The sequence below is a fragment of the Carassius carassius genome, chromosome 26 (assembly GCF_963082965.1).
Source record: "Carassius carassius chromosome 26, fCarCar2.1, whole genome shotgun sequence".
NCBI lineage: Eukaryota > Metazoa > Chordata > Actinopteri > Cypriniformes > Cyprinidae > Carassius > Carassius carassius.
The window spans coordinates 15,569,573-15,588,526 of record NC_081780.1 but is presented as its reverse complement, the minus strand read 5'-3'; the positions used below and the strand labels follow the sequence as shown (position 1 = coordinate 15,588,526).

The 18,954-nt window shown below is 38.4% G+C and overlaps 1 protein-coding gene across 1 annotated transcript in view; it reads right to left on the bottom strand.

Moving 5' to 3' along the window:
• The window catches only part of LOC132105890 (thyrotropin-releasing hormone-degrading ectoenzyme-like), a 144,285-nt gene extending 128,909 nt beyond the window's left edge, over nucleotides 1-15,376 (bottom strand). The window contains exons 1-3 of the mRNA XM_059511371.1: nucleotides 14,264-15,376; nucleotides 11,337-11,610; nucleotides 5,399-5,525 (exon numbers count right to left, since the gene is read on the bottom strand). Of these exons, the coding sequence (XP_059367354.1) occupies nucleotides 5,399-5,525; nucleotides 11,337-11,610; nucleotides 14,264-14,952 (1,090 nt within the window). The 5' untranslated portion in view covers nucleotides 14,953-15,376. The remainder of the gene's footprint in view (nucleotides 1-5,398; nucleotides 5,526-11,336; nucleotides 11,611-14,263) is intronic.
• Between the last annotated feature and the right edge of the window lie 3,578 nt (nucleotides 15,377-18,954).

The window sequence follows — 18,954 nt, the reverse complement described above, 5'->3', positions numbered from 1 at the left end:
AGCAGCTTTGTGATTCTTTTGTAATGTGCCTCATTTTTCCTCTCTAGTGAAATACTCTTCAGTTTTATGGCTGTCACTTTCACACTGATGGTGAGTCGCTTTCAAAACGCCCCTCAGCCGACCTTGATGATTAGCTTTAATGAATTCTAGAAGAGATTACCATTATCCTTGGGATTTTTCTGTATTAACGGCCAGACCCAGAACATTCACAGAGAGAGACGGGCAGAGATAGTGATCGAGACTCAAAAATGAGGTATTTTAAAGTGCAGCTTTTGCTTCTATTTGTGAAAACGTAGTGAGGGATGATGGGTAGATTTTGTGAGTCAGGTTTGGGGGAGTAAGGACACTGAAGAGCGAGTAAGAAAGAAATAAAAAAGCGAGACAAAGGAAACTACAGATGGAATGAAGAGTCATAGTTGTATTGATAATAAATAACAATAATAATGACGCGTAGAATAGAGCAGAACAGCAAAGTGAAAGGTGACCTTGCAAAGGACAGATGAAATGAAATAAAAAACAGTCCCATCCACCTCAAAATCAATCACTCACCTCAGAAAATATTGTATATGTGGCATCTAAAAGAATTTTCTGCTGTACGTGAGCATCAGATGTCCTCAGACGTCCTTCTGTCAAGTCTTTAATATCTCAATCTTTCAGATTAATACTCATAGTTTGATCTGCAGCTCTGGCGCTGTGTCACTGATCTCCCAAGACTGAGGAAATTACCCAGAATGCTCTGTTCTCACTGTAATCTCATAAAGTAGGGGTGGGTGCCCCAAACGTGACTGTGATTAATGTCATCATTCCCATCATGCAGTGGTTTGAAATAAATCTGAAGATCACAAGTGTGTGATCTGATCTCTAGGTACATGAGCTTTACATGATTCAGCCAGAGGAACGTGTTCCTGGATCAACATGCAGGAAGTTCAAAAGGAAAACAGCCAGAGCAATGAATGGCACTGGGATTTGATTGGATTGAGTAGTTGACGATGGACTGGATCTCTTCTCAGTGTCCATCTTATCACACACACACATGCACGCTGCTGATCCTTTCAACACTTTTAACAGCAAAGGCAGATTAACCCGTCCATATTTGTCATGCATTCGATTTCCATTTGCTTTTGTCCGTATCTGTCTCTCACATGTTGCTGTGAAGACTTAGAAGAGTCCGGAGCGACCCGGCCTCTTATTGATAGATCATTGATCTCTCTCTCTGAGAAGCACTTACTGTAGATCAATATCTAAGAAAGATCACGTCTCTCAAAAGATGTGCTAAATGCTACTTCAAAAGCTCACAGTCTATTTCTCTTGTTGAACAGATGATTTGCTCCATTACAGTCCTCATAAAAGCAGATTATATTGACAGCAGACAGAAAAAGACCAGCTGGCAAGTCAAAATTTAAATAAGGATGAATAAATTTGACAGTGAAGCATGCTTTAATTGAGTAAATTATATTTAACACCAAAAATAGAAATTATATTTTATATTTTCACACAAAATATTTATTTTACACTGTTTTTTATTTAACTGGATGTCATTCATTATTGCGGATAGGTTTAAAATATTAGCTAAATATTTAAGAAATCTATACTGAGTATGAAATAATGAATATAGGCTAGTATTTTCTATCAGTTTCTTCAGTTCCTTACAGCTGATTGCTCACTCAAACTCTGAAGAGTCCATTTTATCATGCTGCTCGGAATAGCATCTCATTTGATATACAAATTGACTCTGTGTTTGAGCACTAGACGGTGAAAAAGGCTCTTGTTTTCTGTAGAATTCAACTTATTCAGAGAATTAGTCGTCAAGCGTTTTTCCAGTACACAGATCAGTGGGGGTGAAATGTCTAAAAGAAAGCGGATGCAATGTTGACTGATAACTGATGCATTTATTTATCCATTCAGTGGGAGCTAAAGAGTGTCCTCACAACAACTCCCAAAAGCATCAGACAGTTTGATTCTTGCATCTGAAGCCCCTTGTTGATGTAATGAAAGCTAAATGGATGAAGGGTGTTGTGGATGCAAACACACTCTGCTCTGATTCTTCATGGACTTTCATTCATTTTATTATCATTCAGCGTGACTCTTCTAGAAGCTTTCAAGGCATGAAACCGATTACTGATCATCATATGAAGGTATTAACTACTACCAAACAACAAAGGCCATTTTCTCCTATGGTTTACATCATTCCTTGAATCTGTTTCCTGTCATTCCCTTTTTCACCCTATTTGAGAGAGAGAGAGAATGAATGAAAGAGAGGAACACAGAAAGACAGAAAGTGTTTGGTGGCTCTTTATCTCTCATTTGCAAGTCACAGTAGATGGCTCCTCTGATTAAGTTGCTCTAATTGGACTCTGCTTCAGATTCGGCAGGTGAACAATGGCTCGCTTTGATGAATGAGTCGCGTTGCGCTTCGGGGCTTTCGTTTCTCAGTCTGAGAGAAATCGTTATACCATTAGCGATGGATCAAATGCTAAGAGCCTCAGATTCAAAGAACTGAGTCTTCAAGTCAAAGAATCAACAAAGCAAATGACTTAAAATCTCCCAGGTCGAATAAACCTTAAGAACCAGAGTGTGAGGAAATGCTTTCAGCTGCTATAACAAGCTTTTAAAACACGTCTGAGATGTGTTCTGTCCTTAACCCGTACACTCTGATTTTATTTCTCTTTTGCATGAGCGGAATGACAGAATGTCTCTGTTTCGAGACCAGAGGGGCTGCAACTGCTCCAACACTCGACACAGATGGTGCCTTTACGTAACGGACGCATTCATTACATCCACATCATTTCTCATATGAAGCTGCACTTCACGCTGAAATTATTTCACCCTTAAGTTCAGCAGTGACATGCAACATTAAATGTGTCAAAAGTAACTTAAAGTCACCAACTCGGTTTGAAAACAAACAATTTATTTGCACAAGCAGCATCCTCGACGTGACCTTTGAACAACCAGACATGAGCATCTTTTTTGGCAGGTAACAAACTGAAGGTCATGAAAATCTCCAGGCTCATTAAAGTGTTCAGTGTGTTTGTGAAGATTCGGTGAAACAATCCTAAACGACGTCAATCAGTAGAGCAACAATATTGAAAAAGAATCATTAGCTGCACAAGGGCATGTTAAAAGGTTTTAAAAGATGCCATTCCTGATCTGATAATGTAGATCATAAAACAGCCTGTAAACAAGTTATAGATTAGATTATAGATTATAGATTAGATTAGATGTGACAGACCGAAATCATCACAGCTGCATAGTTGCATTTTTCTAGTTGCCAATAGCAACAACTTTCATTTCTGGCGCAATGGCATTTCTGCGTGGTGTCGGAGATGTTAACGCGTCTCTAATAAGATGGGTCACAAACATAATGAAACATAATTAAATGAAATGAAGACCTGCCTTCTGAAATACGAAATGTGCTGTGATTGGTTAGCTCGGCCAGTCTGTGTTTTGATTGGCTCCACTCGATGCCTGGTTCTGGAAATGTAATATCCCTTACCATAGCCGCCTGCGAGCTTCAGTGTAAATAACGCATCAAAATCAAATACATTTGAGTGCGATTTAACCTGGCTGATTGTACCTGTAACGATGAGTCAGAGACGTTCGGATCCATGTGCAGTACTTTATTAACAGAATGGTCAAACAGGCAATGATCAGATAACAGCGTCAGGTATGCAAGGGACATCCAAAATCAGAAACAGTACCAGGCAAAGGTCGGGGCAGGTGGCAGAGAATCAAAGTCGATATACACAATCCAAAGTCAAACACAGAAGGAACAAACACTAGGAAACCGCTCGGAAATGCCAGACAGAACTAAACAAGACTTCGCAATGTGAGTGTGGATGAGTGCAACCTTTATAGTGTAACTGATAGGAAACAGGTGTGGTTCAGTAATGAGTTCCTAGGCAGGGGTTTATGGGAAATGAAGTCCAGGGTGTAGTGTGTCATGTGAAAGTCTGTGTGGTGAATAAACGGATGTGCAGTGACCGGATCATGACAGTACCCACTCTAAATTCATCAGCCTGAGGAAATATAGTTCTTGTCTCCGACATAGTGATAACATTCGTTGCCATCACTAGTGCAGCTCAACCATGTCTCATCCCATTCATTGGTATTTGTTATATCACAAATCCTCTTAAATATGCGTTGTAGTCCAAATGAGTCGTTCGTTGTACAAAGTTTATGAAAAGTGATTCCTGTTAAATAAAATATCTTCTTTTAAAGTGGACTTTGAACTTTGCAGTGTATATCTATTTTTATGCTCAAACAACAGCATTACAGACTAACTAAAGTTGAAAAAGTGAAAAAGCATAATAGGACCCCTTTAAGCCTCTTAAAGGTCCTCGTACTCCTAACAATTCTGGACCTTAAGACCTCTTTTAAGGGTTAAGATGCTTTCTGAATTACTCAAAACTCATTTGTTTAACTGTGCATTTACTGAATGAGCACTGTGCGATGTCCGAACTGATTGCACTTTATTTTTATGTACACTCATAGTCTGTTTAACTGAACTACAAGTGCACATGCACAAGCACACTTTTTTCACATGCTAACAATAACATGTAGATTTAAAGTCCTTAAAAAAACCCTGCTGGAAAATCTAGCTTTAGCTGGCCACTGTGTTTTGGTACATGTTTGCTGGTCTAAGATCATCATCAGCTGCTGCAAACTACTGTAGCAAACTGACTGCCATGTTCCATAACACAGCTGACAGTTTAAACAGGATTAACCAGGAAGTGAAAATCAAAATAAAAGAAATTCAGAAAGAAGATGCCTTAAATGTTGTGTGTGTGGGTTCTTAACCCAATTAGCAAACAGAGCGTTTAAGAGAAAAAGGAAATATCATGTGCATTGCACACTCAAATACACACTTACACGCAAATGCACAAACACACACATTTACAGAGGATGTGAGCAGGCGGGGGAGGAGAGTGAAAGACAGACCGACAGAAGCCCAGAGAGATTGATGACTATATTCAAATGAATACAGAGAACTGACAGGAACCCAATGGAGCGAAACACTGGCACAGAGAGAGTCTGATGTGAGCCAGTCGGCACAAGCACATGCACACTTACAACGACATACAGTAGCACACACGTCAATACAGCGACAAACGCACACTTTAACAACACACGTGTGGTGTGTGCTCCAATTCCCAAGACCAAACACAACCACAAACGGCCTAAAATGCTTTTAGGATCAATAAACGCAAGAACTGTGTTGCCACTGACACTCCTTCACCTCTTTAAACGAGCACAAAACAAGGAAGTCACAAAGAACGGAGTGGAAGTACAAATAGACCAAGGAAAAATCACCCAGTTTCCCATGAGAAGAACATTTATTGCCATTTCAAAAGCATCACTGAAGCCAGACAAAGCCGAAGACATTTCACCGCCGTCTTACCTAATTTAGGGAGGGAATATTTGACTTTGAAGTAATCCTGGTAAAACTGCAAGAGTCTCTTGGTGATGTGCAGAGCGTAGTCCCCCGATCCGCTCTGGATGGCGTCAGGTCTGGCGTACAGCCGAATCTATGACAATGCAACATAAGAGGAGAGAGAACAAAAGTCAAAGTGTATCAAGTGCTGAATGAATGACTCTTAAACGGCTCTGTGTTGATTCCTAACTTAAATTCCCTCGAGGATAACAGTTATGGGCTTGAAAGATTAAGTTCCATTGGTAATACATGGTGAACATATCTGCCAAATGCCATCATCTGGCTTGTGAATTTTGCATTTGTCTTTCAAGTCTACTTTTCTCAACCCCTTACCCACTGAGCAGGGCATTAAAAAATATAACTGTCACCTATACTCAACAAGTTAAAATCCTTTCATTTTCTTCACAGACAACAGGAAAAGAGACTAATCACAGAAGTCACTTCGGCACAGGAAATGCAAATATTTAGCAGAGATTTTCCCCCACTTTTAAAGTACTGAGAATGACATTAAAATAGAATTATAAACTAATATAATATTTATAATGAACATTTTGTACCACTGTTTCAGATTTGCAATGCTTCATGGGATGAGTAATTCGTACACTCATAAAAGATGTAATCTACCTTCTAGTTTTTAAATACTTAAAATCAAACTGAAGTTCTTCATTTTTGATTCACCTCAAAGTGGGTTGGTTTGATACACAGCCTAATATTTTATTCAACAACTCATTTAAAATCCTGTAATATATACTTCCAGAACCAAGGCCATTGAAAAGTAGGCAGCCTGTTCTACTGGAGTTATGGTGCCTTTAAATGAACTGCCTGCACTTTCATAAACCATAATCTTATTTGGCTGTAGCTACTGAAAACTATATATATATATATATATGTATTTAAATTTGATTATTTCCATCAATTGTAAGCAAGCTGTTTAATAAAATAGCATATTAGTCATTTGTTTTTCAAAACAAATTAGATTTCCATGAAAAAGCCAAGACAAAGCATTTGCATTATTCTGAACTATTATATGCATGTGAGAAAGGAAGTGAAAGCGAAGGGAGAGAACAAGTGTGAGAGAGAAAGTGTGTGAGGTGTGGCTCTGTGGGAAATGTATTCCCACACTAAAAATTATCTTGGAATATTTTAGCTGAAGGCTGATGCACGGTACAGCTTTCTGAACGGGCATCCATCTATTCAGAATGAATGTCCTCCTACACTAACAAAGTTACAGTGCAAAACAAGCAGGAGGAAAGGCTTCGTTTCAGAGCCTGGCAGCAATGCACATTGAATTATGTGTTGTTTACCTCACATGTTGCTGGCATATCGATCAGCTCTGTGTCTGATATAAAGATGAATGGGTGGCACTTAGGGCTGTGGAAATGTTTCAAAGCTCAATCAAATCAATGTGATTTTAAAACAACCTGTAATTAGACAAAGCACTGGAGTTGACAATCAAGAGATGCTTCATTAAATCAGCTGGTGTGGAAATTGTTCAATCTGACTGCTTCATTTGTTTGTTTGTTTGGTTTTTTGAAAGCAGCTTGACAGAGACTTAAATGGGGTTAATTGAACTTTAATAGAGAGTCTTTCCATGCACGACTGCTCGACATTGATCGACTAACAAGCTCTTTCTCATGAAAAAATGAAGCTTTAGTCAACACATTCAGCACTTGACCTGATATTAACAACCTGTTGAGTTATTATTCCATACATGTATGACTGTGTCATATAATTCAGGCACTTTACAATTCATTTCTCCATATGATTTTCTAGTTTTACACAATTTGATTCCTTGTTTGAACATCTAGCTAGTCACCAGCTTGTGTTGTGTAGACCAGTTAGTCTGGATTAACAGCTCCAAACTATCTATTAACCAGAACCAAACTATCATAATTCAGCCTGGATCAGGATGGACATTCATGCTTGTATAATGGATATTTTATTTTTGAAACCTACAAGGCATTTGTATTCTTCAGATAAAATCCCGATTTTGTTCAGTAAATGCCTTAAACATGCTTTTTGATCAGGCTGAGTAATTTCATGAATATGTAATGAGCATATTTAGTATAGTGGTGTTGAATTTTTATTAGATATTACAAGAACATTTTAATGATAAGATAAATAAAAACTGACTGACACTTAACCAGTGGATTTAATAATGGCTGCTGTTATGAATGAAATATACTGCTTTAAATGAATTAATTAACCTCTTTCTCGTATTTAGCAGTTTAAATAATTAAAATTACACATAAGAAAGGGAAACTCTGTTGAGTGATAGTATTTTTTCACGTATCAGAAATCATGAGTCTGAAGGGCCTGAGGGTCAAATTGTAATATGTGAGGAGAGAGTCCAGTAGTCAATACAGGCGAAACAAAGGTCACGTTCACCAAAACAGATGTGTATGATGATGAAGCCAACATTATTCACACACAGCAGCAGGTTGACTAAACCCTGTAGGCTGGTAAAGAGAAAAAACCCATGATGAAACAGATGATCCAAGCCCAGGCTTCAAATCCAATGGTTTGGTCAAAACTGGACATGATGTGAAGAACGAAACATAACAGTTAAATTGAATTCATTTAAAATAGCAAGTTATATTAGTCTTAATTGATCATTTAAGATACAATCTGATTTTACAGCAGAACAACCAATAAAAATCAACAATTAGCAGTTATGTTCATGTTAATGGAGTAGATTTTGTGAGGGAATGTTTAAGACTGTAGCCAAACGAATCACCTCTAAACCAATGAGCTGAACCACTTACATTCTCATCAGACTGAATAAGCTGCCAACCCCCAAAACAGACTCAATATCATATGGAACTAATTAACAAACAGAACCATTAAACAAACATTCCAAACACCCAAGCACAGAAAAACCTTTAAACTAATAGAACAAAGATCCAAACAAACAGACCAATAAACAATACCCAAGTAAAAAGAGAGAGAGAGAAAGATATTAACTAACAAAACAAAAAATTAAAAAAAACATTAAACAAACAAATACAACTAAAAAGAGCATCTAAACAGAACTAAATTACAAACACCCAAGCAAAGTCAAAAATGCACAAATAAAATCTTTAAATTAACCGAACAAAGATCCAAACAATACAATTAAGCAAATAGAAACAAGATTTAAACAGAACCAACAAACCAAATGACAAACATGCCAAACACTAAAGAGCCAAAAACAAACAAATTTTTTTTTAAACTAACAGAACCCAAATCCAAACAAAACCATTAAACAAATAAAACCAAGATATAAACAAAGCCAACATTCAAACAGAACCAAATACCAAACACTTCCACCAGAGCCAACAACAAAAATAACATTTAAAAGAGAACCGAGATCTAAACAGAACAATGACCCAAATTCAACCATTAACAAACAAAACCAACATCCAAACAACCAATAAACAAACAAAAACAAATTAATGCACTGAAAAAAGAGTGTATGCAAACAGAGACAATAAACAAACAAAGCAGGTTTTAACTGAACAAATGGATGGAGAAAACTTAGGATATAATTTTACTGGATGTTGTTATTTTTCTCCACCTATGCAATCTTGTTTACATTACAAGAAAAGCTATTTCAGAGGCAGACAAAATTATTATATTTGAATGTAAGTTATGTGTTAATTATGTGAATGTATAGTGAATAGTATTATGAATACTATTAAATTTTTGACATTAATATAGAGATAAGAGGCCATTAAAAAGTTCCAAACATACTTCTATTGTTATTTGTGCATGTGTATATATATATATATATATATATATATATATATACATATATATATATATATATATATATATATATATATATATATATTCATCATGGCTCATTAAATCCTAAAATACAAATAGAAAGATTAGATGACGACAACAAAATAAGCCTGTGGTTCTTAGGAAACACAATCTCAGGCATCATTACTCTACTAAACATGTGGAGCATTATGCTGGATGTGAGGAAAAGATGAGTCGTACGCATCAATAACTGTGTAACTGTAGCAATAAATGTACATACAGTATTTAAATTCATTGTTGCATTAACCCAAAGTAACACTGTTCAACTGCCCCCTAATGGAGAACACCACCTGGTTTAGGTAATTTGGGTTTGATACCCCTCATCTAGAGTCTTAAAACCTGTAATATATAATGCCCAACCAACTGCTGCAGAGTCTGATGTTATTTTTACACGTGTGTGTGTGTGGTAGATCAGTGTTTCCCCATAAACCCTGAGTAATAACTCCACTCTCCTCTGCAATGTTCCTCTCCCACGATCTTTCCTCTTGCTTCGCACAGCCGAATCTTTATGATGAATGGTGCGAGGGGGCTGTCCTAACGCTTTAATGTGATTGATGGGGGATGCTAGCACGTGGCTAACCGCTACAAGCCGTAGTGTGGGTATAAGTGCCCCAGATAGAAGCACACACTACAGTCAGCAGTGATATAAAGGAGAGCGCGGTCATGCTGAAGGAGATCAGATTAATTACACTAATATCAGGAGGAGGCCGGCCAAGGGCACGCAGCAGAAACCACTGAGAAAGCCATCAGGAAGTGTCTAATATGACAACAGGGCTTTGACTGAACGTGATATCAGAAGCACAGCGCATAAACCATGTCTCTCTGTTGGCAGACAGATAATGCCGCTTAGACTGTGAGGATTCAGTGCCAAAAAAAAACATTTAAGTGCATGTGATGATATTGATACAGCGAATATTATCTTAATGGCTAAACTTCACATAAAACATGCTCATATGATAAATAAAACCTAGAACAGTTTGTCATGAACACAATCCTGGACACGAGCATAAGTGAATGCTTGTTGCACATGACTACTATCCTTTTAAAAGCATATGATATGATGTTGTAGACACTTGACACTTGACTAATGTTAATGGAGACAACCCTCTCCATTTATAGCACATCCACAGTGTAACCATTATACTGTCTATATAAACTTACAGTAAGCTTCATATAAACATATCCACTGTAAGGAAGATAAAAGCTCTGTTGCAAAACATGCAGTCTTGGCAGATGCCTTTCAAGGGAACCTAAACTACAGTATATAAAAAACAGCGTTCTACACAATTGACTTCAGTAGACTTTGATGTTATCATGTCACTAAGCTATTCAATATGCTAATAAACAAAAAAAGCATAGCTCGTGCAAATATTGGGTAATCAAATTTTAATTAGATTAAACTTTTTATCAATACTTTTTAGTATTAAATTAAACATTTGTACTCATACACTACCAAAGGGTTTTCAGTCAGTAAGCTTATGTAATGTTTTTAAAGGCTGCATTTATTTGATCAGTAATTAAGGTAAAAAGGTAATTTTGTGAAATATATATTTTAAAATAAATAATTTCTAGTTAGCTATATTTTAAAATGTAATTTATTCCTGTGATGACAAAGCTGAATTTTCAGCATCATTTCTCCAGTCTTCAGTGTCACAGGTCAAAAGTTTGAAATAACAGAATTTATTTCAATTATAAAACTTCTGTTACATTATCAATGTCTTATAATTTTGGATCATTTTAATGCATACTTACTAGATAAAACTTTTGATTTAATTCCATAGAAAAGCTTACTTACCCCAACCTTTGGGTAGCATATATTTTTTAAGTATTTATTGATTACTCTCAGCTTATTTGCCGTTTTGGATTGATTTATTACAGAACTCAATGCTTTCTGGGATTGTCTTTGCTCTGAATAGTACATGAGATGCTGCCTTAGAATTTAGTAAATGAGGAATCTTAAAGGCAGAACGTCTTCTGGAAAAGCATCTGTGATGCCTTCAAAAGCTTCTCAGAAGCTTTTAGAAAAGAATTGTGGAATAATAAAATCTTAGTTTACTGTTTCTAGCTTTGAGTTTTAGGGGCTTTAAATGCGACTCACCACAACTCCACTGTCTGTAACTGCTTCTCTGTAGGTGAAGTTGCACACAGCCCAGGCCAGGTAGTACGTGGACATGCGGGGCGTCCTGGAGAAATGGTTGGTCACCCATCCGTCCTCGTCAGACGTTGAGGCCTCCACTGGCATGTTAGACAGCGACTGATACAAGCTCTCGTGTTTCAGACTCACTCTGAACGTGGCTTTATAGATGGGCTCGTCGAAACATGGGAAGGCCTTTCTAGCGTGAGTCGGTGAGAACTGCGTCACTGCGAGAAACCTGCAGAATAACACCAGCAATGAGAACATGTACAACAATTTAGTTGACAAGGAAATAATAAAAAGCTGTCAAATTCATCTTACATGTAGTTGGATTGGGGAATTTTAAGTGAATCATAAATAATCTACATTTAGACACACTTACTACATCATAATCACATCTGAGTCTTAATACCATTATAAGTCTAAACCACAAACAGCCATGGAAATTTTCTATCAAAGTTAGAAAGCAGGAAAAGCTGTGGGATGCATTCCAGAAAGCTGCATTAATGGACAATAAAGGGAGATTTGGCTTTGACCACCCTCAGCATGACCAGCAGACGAGGGAGGAGGGTTTTTTGCTCCTGCATTTCTGTCACAACTTTTTACTCTCATTAGCAGCCGTCCATGCAGTAACAATGTATAATGAGTCTATAAAGTCCCATCTGTTTACCTCCCCTTCATTCAACTATTTATAGATGCTAGTACCATTTAAACATCTTTACACTATTTAAAGACAACAGCTGAGACACATCAGGAGGTGATGAGAAATCAGACGACTAACAGACACACAGGAGGAGATTGTACAGGGATGTCAGAACGAAAATCCCTGCAGCAATTTACATAGAGATGTTTAAGTTTGTTGTCTAATGTGACGTGGCTGTACCTGAAAATGTGTGAATGATGAAGGAAAACTGTTAAATCTCCAAAAAGACCAGATGATCAGATGTCGGTTTGAAGTGAACTAACAACATGGTTCATGTGGCCAGGTCTAACTACATAAACACGGGTATTTTCTCAATCCTGTGAGATCCCTGCTGCTCAGCGTTCACAAATGTACGAGCAGCCAGCAGGCGCTGATTACACTAAACTCAATGATCTTCACAGCCTGTGGGGCTAAAAGATGCTGTGGGACGCTGTCTGAACATTAGCGTGTTGAATTTATCTCAAACGTGCTCTTCAATGAACCTTACAATATCAACACCTCACTTTGTGCCGAATCAAAAATGGGTTTGTTAAAGAAACATTACACTGAGCCGTTGACATGCTGTTTTGCATCTGAAAGCAGGAGGAAAGTCCAGCAGTCCAAGACAGAAAGGCAACTGGAGGATGGACAAAAGGTTTATGAAGTGTGTCCATGAAAGCGATTCCTTCAGGGTAAAACAAGGTTTAAACATGTCTCAAATGCAGGAAAACCTGGAGCAAAGATTCAAACATAAGCCATTTTTTTCCTCAGAGGACAAAGAGTCGGAAGCCAAAACAAGAAATAGATATTGAGTGCTGTCTAACTGAAATGACTCTGAATATGAGGATGTAAATGGCTGTAAGACACTATAATTAATACATTTATGAGCTTAAAGAGCTAAATAATATGATATTGGGTGATCTGGTGATTTTCAAAAATTTTAATTGGTGTAAACACTAGCACATTTCAACTGAACACTTAAACCCAACTGTCTAATCTTACTTTTATATATTGATGCATTATGGTAATAACTATGTAAATAGTTAAGATAATGCTGAAGGGTTTGTTTAGCATGTTTAGCACTTTGTGCTGGAAAACTTCCCACGGTCACGTCTCAGTGTCTGACAGTAAATGAATCGTCGCATTAGACACAGCTGTGACTTCAGTACCCAGAGGTTTATAAGTGTTTATTTAGATTTACATGACTTCTGACCTCCCTAAACACTGAGGAACAGTGACTGTCTGAGACAGAGACAGTGCAAATTACATGCAAACAGCAGTGTTAGACTAAGAGTTACAGGAAACTGTAACCTGGTTATGAATATTATGAATGAAGAACCAGAGATTACATTTTGTTTATTTTAACATATGCTGTAATAATATTTGGAAAACAGCGAAATTTTTAGCCTTGGCAGTTGTGTTTGTAAAACGAATCATTTCTATGTTGTACTTGACACTTTACTGACATCCCGACATCTGCACATCACATGTCCCTGTGACAATACAATGTTAGGAAACATTTGTGAGAATGCCAATGAAGACAGTCTCACAAAACGAATGCATTTAATTACGGCAACATGAGATTCAGCTAAAATGCAGCGGTTGCTATTAACCTACATTTTTAAGATGCCTTACAACCTACTTTATGAGATGATGTCGTATTCATTAATGATGGTTTTGAAGTAGCAAACATGGCTACTGAAATTATTAGATTCTGGTGTAAGCCATCGAAAATACTGGTTAGGAGAATAAATTAAGATAATTGTATTATAAGTATTGTTGGTATTGCACTAAGATGCAAATAAACATCTACATATAGCATCAATATAGCATGATTTGCATACAATGTCACTGACATGTGAATCTCACAAGAACCACTAAAGAAGTGCTCATTGTCCCCTCAGAAAATTCCCATTAAACCATCATTTTTACATAATACCACAATTTATACAGTTCCTATGGGAAAACTGTGGTAACTTGGTAAAAGTAGGATTCTTCTAAACTGTTTGAATCTGATCCCAAATTGTATATTATAGTCAGTAAGTATGGTATTTTGGTTATCATGATAAATTTATGTGAAAACATTAAACCCAAAAAAGTGCGTAATTGCGTATATGATCGTCAGGCAGCATCAACAGTTCCCAGGGTAACAGTAAAACATTATAACAACACATGAGAGACTTTGACTCGGACGCTGAAGTTCTTTTACCTTCTTTCTCCATTCTGCACATAAGAGCTGCGGAAGAAGCCCAGGAGCTCGTGCTCGATGTGCGCGTGGAAAGTGATGTTGATCTTGTATGTTCTGAGGGGCTTCATCTCTCTGTGCAGCGCGATCACATACACCTGCTTGGGCTGGTAGTGGAAGCGGCGCTGGATCCTCATGGCGCCCGCTTTCTTGCTGTCCGAATACACCAGCACCTTGTCCACTTCCAGCCGGTCCGTGTGCAGCACGATCAACTTCGTGGAATAGACGCACTCAAACTCAATGTGCACCTCGCCGGAGAAGGTGAAGTTCTCCATGGACACGGACAGGCGGAGGTCGTAGTGGCGCGGGCGCAGGGTGGCCGGTAAGCGCAGGTGTCTCCAGGGCTGTTGGCCGTCCTCTGAGTCTCTGTGACTGATGTTAGCGTTCCGGGACTGTTTCCACTTACTGTTGCTGGAGCCGTTCGCGGCCAGAGTCCCGCTACTCTCCGCGGCGCACCTCTCGAAGCTGACGCTGAGCGTGATGGCGATGGCCGTAACGATGATGAGGGTGAGGATGGAGATGGCGAAGCCCAGCACAAGTCTCTTATTCACCGTGATGTGCTGCTCGGTCGTCCGGGGCCGGACCACCACGCTGTCGGCCCACTGGTCGGACAGAGCCCGTCCGTTCCTCATGCTCGCGTCCTCGATCCCCATTATATTACGGATCTGATGTGTTGTATATTCATGATCAGCCTCCGTTCACGCGGTGGAGCTTCAAACTGCGGAGGATGAACCGGCGGACTGATTTAAAGGCGAAAAATTCGGTGAAGATCCCGCGAAACGCGCAAAGCTTCGAAGAGAAAGAAAGAACTGATGATCGATGACGTCGAGACTATATTTGCACGGATCAGAAGTTCGTTTGGTCAGATGCTTGAGCTCATCGAGTCCCGCCGCACATCCATTTCTGCTCTGACATCAGTCTGATGTGGATGAAGGTCCAGCACCTGCTTCCTGATCAATCGCGAGAGTGTTGTGAATCTCTCTTTTCTGCCTCCTTTTCTCTCTTTCTCTCTGATGCTCCTCTATCTCTCTCTCTCTCAGTCAGTGGGCTGCGCGCTCCTCTCTCTCTCTCCCTGTCTCTCTCTCAGAAATTCAGTCTAGTAACTCCATCTAAATCTTATGTTCAGTTAAATCACATTTAATTAAACTGTGAAATTTTCAGACAGGCTGATGTGACTCTTCTCTTTCACATACATCGAAACTGTTGAGTTGCATGAATATTCAAAAGAATAATGGAAAATTAAAATGGAACAAATTAAATGGAAAATTGATACACGCATTTGAGACATGCACATGTCAAAATCTTACAGCAGCGCTGTGACAGTATTTTCAACACAACGATTATTACTCATCAAACAAATACATTAGAACATGTCTGTTGTGTACTTTGACAACAAAAGCGTAAATGGTGGCGGTGTAATGATTAATTCAGTATTGTGGGGCAGTAAAATAACAAGTAGGCCTACAGTAAGTACACACTCTATGTGTAACACACTAAGTACACTTTGAGTACACACTCTTTGTAATTTCTAAAATGAAGACGTTTAGTTTATTGCAGTAGTGTGTATTTTGGTGTCTGTTTGACTGGGGGCGGTTTAAGTTTTATAAACCAAATAATTTAGCATATTCGCAATGTGAGCGACAACGGAAAAAATAGGGCTGCTGTCCATGGTGCTGAATCAAACAGTACCATCAAATCAGTTACCGGAATGGTGTAATTCGTAAATGGAATAAATACATTTTCCAATAGGGTTTCCATAATTCTCCAACAAGCTCTGTCTCCGATAGTTACACCCACTGGAAGTAAAAGATATAGCATTTATTGCTGTTTTACACCTGCTCATACACCCTCCATCCTAAAGCTTTCATGAGTGACCATAACCCCACCTTCACATCTCCCCTCCATATTTTCTCAATACTGTCATTGTTTCATAAAGGAAGACCAGTGGCAGTTTTGTGAACAAGGCGACGGCTCCAAACACCAAATAACCCTCTCAATTTGCAGCCATTGGCATGGCTGGTTAAACAGCACAGCGAGAGGAGAGCCGTGAGTGTGTGAAGAGACCCTTGAAGGAGCCGGGAGAGAGGGATGATGGTGATAAATGAAAAGGAAAAAGGAGGCTTCTAGTTAAACTGATTTTATTCACGTTTGAAATATTTCAAATGAAAACTAGAACAGGCAAGGAAGGCATTTAGATTCCCATCCCATCAAGATCCTCTTTGCTTCCTTTACCTCTAAGGAATTTAAAACCTATTCTTATGAAATAAGAAGAGATGGAACGTCCTTGAATGATTGCGAGATCTTCGGATCAAATGAAAATGGAGTTGCATTTATAAAGAAAAAAAATAAGCAATTTCCTTTTGGCATCTGAGCACAAAAGCCTGTGTCATGGTGTGCAAATGTGCATGAACCATGTGCCTCCTGTTGAATGCAAACATATTACACAAGATCAGTCTGGAAGGACTGTGAGGAGGGCTAACTGAATAAAAAACTATCAGTAAAATGTCCTTGAGGGCAGCTGAGACTGCCGGCACATAGAGGGTCATTGCTGCTGAGAGAAGAAGGATGAAGAGAAACACTCACGCTCAAAAGAAAAAAGAAGGGAAAAAAACTAGATTTGGCCCGTTTATATTATGGGCACCTATAAGCACAGCAGAGACACATCGCCCCCTGCAGTCCACAAATAACATTAGCCATCGTAGCTATTGTAAGGGACATGACAGGTTTAAAAAATGCAGAACATCTGATCTATATAGTATATCTATAATCTATGTACATAGATCAGCAAGCTGAATACACTGATTTAAAATGAATGATTTTGCTAGCAATTTTAATTTTACATGTTGCCCTTCAACCCTTTTGCAAGGTGTGATCTATGGAACAGCTGACAGACAACAAGTGTGAAGTTAATCACCCGACTTTCACAGCTGCTTAATGTAACACAACCATTTAGTCTTGATACCATGTATAAATAAATGCTAGGAATTATTTATGTTTAACATTATGAATTCAGATGTAATTATTTGGGTTTACTGTTGACAATACAATTGTTTAATTTAGTTTAGACTACTTCCATGTTATATTTCTGACCTGAATGAGGGACATCATAATACCCAACTCTGAGGTACAATTTTTCAGGTGCACCTGAAGGCAGCATAATAAACATTATGATATGTCATGAACGCACCTTTTGATCCATTCATTGATTGATTCACCTGAGCTACTTCTATCAGTTTTGAATCCTGTGATCCTTTGTCAAATCACATTAGAAGCTGCTGTCAGTTAATCAAAATTTAACAGATGATCTTACACCTTGATTGGACACATGACATGTTAACTGTGATAAAACCTTCCAGTGATAAGGATGTTGGCATCTTTTTCATATTTTTATATGTAGTCACTGACTGCATATAAAAAAAAAAATAATAATAAAAAAACACTACCTCCGTAGGCAGAATACAGAGGTAGGAAGGCAATAACATGTCCAAATCCAATGGTCGTGTCACATCCTGTCAACTGAGATATCTTCATCTGAATTTTTTTTTTTAATTATTATTATTTTTTTTTTTTTTTTGAAAGCAGCATAGATTTATTTTCCGCTGCCTATGATATCCCACTATCCTGTGCATGCAGGTTCATGACAGTTGAGCTGAAGGACAAAAATGGCACCTAAAAGCTGCGCTGGGCACTCAGCTTGTGTATAAACATAGTTTTTTTTTCATTAACTTTTATGAATGTTTTAGCAGAATGCAATAGACACCGTCAAGGAGTCAGGATCTTCTTGGTGGACTCCTGAGATTCATGTTCTCCCAGTGTGATTCAACAGTGAGACTGGAACAAGGAAGTGGCCAGAATCATCACTTGCATTTCATTCAACACCTTCTCAGTCTTCAGAAGATTTCATATCCTACACGTTTCTACATTGAAACTTTGGAGAAGACCGTTGGATTAAGTGGATCCCTGGTGTACTTCTTGTACTTCATCTTGTCTGTAGAATTATAGTATGAACTCATCTTTATAACCCACCTCTATCTTTTCTGCCACTCATTTGTCACAGTACATCTGTCATTGTTTTCAGAGCCTGTTTCATTAAGGAAGACCAGCGGCAGCTCTTTGAATAAAGTGACGGCTCCAAACACCAAATAACATTCTCAATTTGCAGCCGTCGGCATGGCTTGTTACACAGCACAGCGAGAGGAGAGCCGTGAGCGTGTGAAGATACCCTTGACGAAGCTGGGAGAGAGAAAGCGAGGTGGAAAGATGATGGGGATAAAGTGAAAAGGAGAAAGGGCCTTCTAGTTCAACTGATTTTATTCACATTTGAAATTCTCTAAACTAGAACAGACAGGAAATGCATTTAGATTCCCATCCGATCAAGATCTTTTATACCCGTTTACTCTTAAAGAATTTCAAACCTATTCTTATGAAATAATGGGGCTGAGATGGAAAATTCTTGAATGATTGCGAGATCTTCAGATCAAATGAAAATGGAGGTGCATTTAAGGAGAAAAATAGGCAATTTCCATGTGGCATCTGAACACAAAAGCCTGTGTCATGGTCTGCAAATGTGCGTTAACCATGTGCCTCTTGTTGAATGCAAACATATAACACAAGATCAGTCTGGAGGGACTGTGGGGGGGGGGGCTAAATCAATA